This window comes from Myxine glutinosa, chromosome 11 (genome assembly GCF_964187855.1).
Source record: "Myxine glutinosa chromosome 11, kmMyxGlut1.1, whole genome shotgun sequence".
Taxonomy (NCBI): Eukaryota; Metazoa; Chordata; class Myxini; order Myxiniformes; family Myxinidae; genus Myxine; species Myxine glutinosa.
In genome coordinates, this window is record NC_136271.1 from 33,528,809 (window position 1) to 33,534,808 (window position 6,000).

The 6,000-nt window shown below is 41.8% G+C and overlaps 1 protein-coding gene across 1 annotated transcript in view; it reads right to left on the bottom strand.

Annotated features, from left to right (window-relative positions):
* Positions 1 to 6,000, bottom strand: part of DHTKD1 (dehydrogenase E1 and transketolase domain containing 1) — a 104,326-nt gene that overhangs the window by 88,319 nt on the left and 10,007 nt on the right. The window contains exons 3-4 of the mRNA XM_068130452.2: positions 5,978 to 6,000; positions 2,084 to 2,278 (exon numbers count right to left, since the gene is read on the bottom strand). The exon at positions 5,978 to 6,000 is cut by the window's right edge and continues 189 nt beyond it. Coding sequence (XP_067986553.1) covers positions 2,084 to 2,278; positions 5,978 to 6,000 — 218 coding nt within the window. The remainder of the gene's footprint in view (positions 1 to 2,083; positions 2,279 to 5,977) is intronic.

Sequence of the window (6,000 nt, forward strand, 5' to 3'; positions counted from 1 at the left end):
TTGGAAACCTCATTCTCTGAGTATTCCAGAAATGTATAGTTTTGCTAATCTACCAAAATTTTGAACGAAAAAACATAGTGAACCTGACTACCATCTGTCAATGGTGAAAATTCACTTTTGGAATTTAAAAAAAATCTCGGATCCGAATTCGGATCTTCACCAAAATCGAATAATTCTTCCTTGTCACACACCCAAACTGTCCATGTTTCACCCAGATTCTTCCAAATCCGTCCAAAACTTTTTGAGATATCCTGCTCACAGACAAACAGACAACCAGACACAGACAAACAGGGATGAAAACATAACGTCCATCCATTTTCGGTGGCAAAGAGAAAAGCCCAGAAATCCTAACAGCAAGAATATGAGTTCCCTTCCAAAAAATTTCAATGCAGGAGGCTGAGTACAAACAATGGTTGCCAACCCATAGTTGTTTGTCTGTGCTCTGTCGTTTTAAAGTGCTGAATGTCAATCAAGGAAGCAGCATGGCCATTTTTTACATCTTTGCAAGGACTCGGCCAGTCTGGTTAGAGTCGTTCTCCGAGACTCGGAGCGGATGCTTTAACAATTATGACATCAAGTTTTTATGAGCAATCTTCTTGAGGAAGTTAAGTCACTCAAACTCTTAGGTCTGACCATCAGCCACGATCTCTCTTGGGCAGACCAGATTTCAAAGTTGGCTTCCAAAGCCAGCCGCCGACAGGAAATCCTTCATCATACAAAGTCTTTCTTTAGCACACCTGAACTCCAATCCAACTACAAGGCCTTCATCTCCAACTTGATGGAGTACTGCTCTCCCCTCTGGGCTGGCTCCCCTGCCTCACACATTGCTCAGATAGATGTTGTGGAAACCAAGGCTTTCAAGATCATTGGACTCTCCCATGATGAAACTGAATCTTTGGACCTATCACTTTCCCATTGCAGACAGGTCAGCGGTCAATCTGTCTTCCACTGTCTCCTTTCTGGTCTTGCACCCTTTGGTCTATCCGTGATTTGTCTCCCTCCTCCCCCCCCCCCCCACCCCCCCTACCCCACCCCTGGGTTTCTGCAGTGCACACACAGTCCACCATCAACCCCCTTGTGGTGAAACTACCTAAATAAAAGATCACTCCTCACCTCCACTCATTTGTTCCTCTTTTTTCCGGCATGTGGAACCAACTTCCACATTCTCTTCAATCTCATTCTTCCCTCCAGGTCTTCAAGGAAGCTGTTCACCACCATTTAAGATCATCCCTAATTCAAAAAACCATGATCTTTTCTACCCTCGTTAACCCCACCCCAATCCTTCCTCCCTTCAAACTTCCAGTTTTTCCTTCCTGAGCGTTTCCTTCCGTATCCATCTTGTCCACCCCATGCGTTCTTTCCTGCCCCCCATTCCTCCCCATACCCATTGTTTGTCCAAGTCTCCCTCTATCTTGTCCTTCAACTCCACCGTCCATGTTCCCCCCTCTTTCTACTGTTCCTTTTGTCATGTTACATCTTTATACATTTGGGGTACCAGCTTTTCCACAAGCATTGACCATGTATATAACAAAGTCTGGTTGAGACATTAAATATCTTTTTGCCATTAAATTTAGATCCTTCCCCCTTTGAGAAGGTAATCAATCAATGGACGTATTTCTCGCTTCTTGCCCAACATCTCTCTTGAGAAGCACCTTTTTAATGAAAGGATACACATGATAACAAAGTCATGGATGCATACTTCGACACTAAGACCAAAGTATACAGTAAAACAAAGCTTGTCAAATTGACAAACGTACGTTGGCTCTTCGGTGCATGATCATAACATATATGCTTTATGTTTGGGGTCCACCAGTCATCATCAGTGTGGAGTGGATTCCCCACCCCCCCCCCCCCCCCCCCCGCCTTCCCACAACGATTGAATTGGCAAGTCATCATTTGAGCGATTACGTTCGCTGAGATGATGACCATGAACCTGTGTCCAACACCAGCATTTGGAGAAGCTGACACTGATTTTAGCAGTCATTGGTTCCGAGGCTTTCACAAACTACAGCCCAAGTCAGAAGTTCCCTTTTAACTTCATATTCTAATTCAGTGTTTATATGTTGCCTTTAAGTTTTCTTGCCTCTGGTGGCAACTGCAGAAGACCTGTGAGCAAGTTGAGGCGACCACGATGAGGCATCCCAAGCACAACATCAGTTAGGCCGAGATGACAGCTCTGTCTCATAATCTCCAAGAAGAACCCCATCATCGCCTCAGCACCCTCCGCACCGTATCGCTTTACCGTTGCAAACCTTTTCGCCAAAAAGTTGTCCAGGATCTATATGTGATTCCATGTAAAATAAAATAGAAGCAAAGTAGTTGCAAGAGTTGCAAGTTAAGTAACATTTTGCAATCAAATAAAAGTTGTGCGTACCTTCCCCACATTTGCCTTCTTCCTTTATATTTGTTTTTAAGGAACCATTTTTCTCCACCCTATTATTTAAAATACAAATCAATCAATCAATACAACATTTATTTTCTTCAACAAAAGCTCAATGTTCAAATAATAATGACTGGCCTGCCTGTTGCAGCACTGCTTGCAAAAAAAAGTTTATATATATTTTCACCTTTGACATTTTGGCCCCAAAATCAAATCAGTTCATCTTTGCACCATAATACATACTTGTACCAACTTTGGTCAAGATCCTATCACTGGTTCACAAGTTATTACAGTAACAGAATTTTTAACCTAGCATTACCTCTGACCTTTGACCTTGTGACCCCAAAATCGAATCAGTTCATCTCTACCTTATTATACATACCTGCACCAAGTTTGACTTAGATCCCTTCAACCATTCTCAAGTTATTGCGGTGACGAAAACCTATCACGGCCACACGGACACACGGACAGATGGACGCACGGACGCACAACCCGAAAACATAATGCCTCCAGTGACTTCATCGACTGAGTCATAAAACCTGGTTTCCCCTGCTTAAACCACAACATTGCAGTTCTAAGCAACAAATAAACTTTTGCACAATATTTTATATTGCAATCATTTTATTAAAGGCATGGAATGATTATATAATCTATTAAAAGTCAAATTAAGCACATGCCTCAGAATTACTCAGTCAAAAATCCGATTAGCATCGATTATTTTCACAAGCAAGAAATATTTTAAAAATAATAATAATGATAATAATAATTTTTAAAAAGTAACCAAGTGCAGATGCATTCAAAGTACACAGCCTCCCCCTCCCCCCATGTCAAATAAATAACATATCCTCCAACGTGCGGCACACAGAGACAGTATTGGGAGGGAGAAAAACCACCTTTAGAGGCCATTTTTTCCCCGCAAGCGGGGGTTGGCCTTTTTCGGGAACTGTGGTTGTTGTTGTTTTTCGGTCCCCTTTTTGAAGCAATGTTTTACGGCCGGATGCCCTTCCTGACGCCAACCCTTTTTGCCGCCTTTAACGACAAGCAGGGAATTACCAGTGAACTGGTACTCAATTTGCCGACCTCGGAAGGATGACAGGCTGAGTCAACCCCCCTGGCGTTAATTCAGCGATTGACCGGGATTCGAACCCAGGATCCTAGGATCCTAAGCCGGCCACCCTAGCCGCTAGCCCAACACCAGGGAAGAGATCTACAATAATTCATCGATTGATTGCGTAATTAAATAAATAAATAATGGTAAAGTAATTAATTTCTTAATCAATTGGAGAATAGCATACCTAAACCACGAGTGTTTCATCCAAAGCTGCAACTTTTTGCGAATTAATGAAATAATTATTTAATCAAAAATTAAACAATTAATTGATTAATTTAATAATCAATTGATAATTATTAATCGATTAATTTATTTATCGACAAATCAAAAATATCCTTTATAGCCAAATCACTTGGTCACTGTCATGTACAAATATCAGCTTCCTGGCTCAAAAGGTGCTTTGAGATATTGCCCATATGAGAAAGAAAATAAACAAATGATTAATAAAGTGATAATAATTAAGTAATTAATCAATTAATTGATTAATCAAAAAACCAAAAACTACAGTTTTTGCAAAACCACGTGCTCACTATGATGCCCAAAATGCAGCTTCATAGCTCAAAGGATGGCTGAGATATCACCCGGACAAACAAATAAGAAAGAAAGAAACCGGAGTGAAAACTGAATGCTCCCTTTCGACGAGCATCATCGCCGGGCCCCCTTCGCTGCCCGGCAATGACGTCATGCCGCACCTCGAGATGGAATAGGAAAGGAGCAGCGTGCAAAAAAAAACCTGGTTTGTCAATTCATTCATTAGCTTTGAGTAAATTCATTCATTCATTCTTCTGCAGCTGTGGGTTTGCATCATTGCTGGAAGTGCAGCAGTGTCCCCTGTAGGTTAGAGCTGGAATTTGTAATTTGTATATGGTGCCGACGATAACTCGCCCACTCCTTGCAAAGGACACCGTGGAATCTTGTCCACCAACTAATACCGGCAGATGGAACATCCAGCTTAACGTCAATCCGAAGGACGACACACACATTGATGCCTTGCCTGTCTGCGAAACACGAGGATGGCAGTTTATAGCTAGGCCCATATTCATATCCAGACTGCACAGCTCAGAGGCGAGTGTGCGCGTAGCTTTAGCGTCATGTACTTGTGTAAGAATAAACAAATTATTTGACATCTCCATGCATTTTATGAAATTTGTCAGCACATCTCCGAGTTGAACTGCTATTCTGCATCTATAATTATAGTGCAGCAGATAAACACAAAAATTGTGCATTTTATGAGAAAAGCATGAAATTTTTAACATAGTTAGTGTATACCATAAGGTTTTTTTTCAGATGTGGAGGGAAGTCAGATTTGACCTCTGAGAACCGTGAGAGGTCAAATCCAAAATGGCCGCCAGTCCACCGAGTCTAATGTTCAAACGCGCTTAATTTTGGAACCAAATAGTGTAGAAAAACATTATAGGTGTCATTTCCACCTAAATTGGGGATGCCCAGAGGTGAATGATGCTTTCAATGAACTCCTAGGCATGCCAAGTGAGGTCAGTGAAGGCTCAATGTTACTGCTGGAGCGATTTGTGGTGCTGATGTACGATAGAACCAGTGAGAGCACGGAAGTGAATGATGCCAGGAAACAGCTCTTCACACAGAAGTGTAGAACTCTAGAGAACATTCCTCCAACCCAGGCAACACTCAAGCAGCACAACAAGCGCACTTGCTACCAGGCCAACTGTTGTAACCAGGCATTGGTCATGGATCCAGAGATGCCAGACCCACCTGACTGGGGCTGGACAAAGGAGACAACTGGGTGGCAGCCTCTTTGGACCACTCTTCCTGAAGCATCAAAATCGTGCCATGTATTGATCGACTGTGGCTGCAAGAAAGGGTGCACTGGACGCTGCAAGTGTGCCAAAGCTGCATTCAAGTGCACTGCACTGTGCTTCTGTTCTGGAGACTGTTAGATTTAGATCATTACCAATTTTCATCATTGCACTTGATTTAATGTAAGCTTTGGTGGACATACCTGGTTAACTACAGTTATTTTTTCAGAGGTTATTGCATCATTCCTTGCAGTGTAAACACTTTTTTCATCATTTCTGGTCTTTGGGTGTTCTGTACCTATCCCTGTACCTGAAAAAATTAAGTTTTAAAAGTTCAAATGAACTTTTTCCAATAGCAGTTCCAACTGCAGTATCATAAAAATAGATATTTAACGTAATTTGACTTTGACCGTGACCTAAATGCATGTCCTTGAGTTCTGGCGATCTCAAAAGTATCACCAAATGAATGGGCATCCCCAATTTAGTTGGAAATGACACCTATAAGCGCGTTTGAACATTAGACCCGGTGGACTGGTGGCCATTTTGGATTTGACCTCTCACGGTCCTCAGAGGTCAAATCTGACTTCCATCCACATCTGAAAATAAACCTTATGGTATATACTAACTATGCTAGGAATTTCATGCTTTTCTCAAAAAATGCACAATTTCTTAAAATATGAGAGCTTATCCGCTGTACTATAAGATCAAATGTACCTGAGATTCCAGCTGAAGCTTCG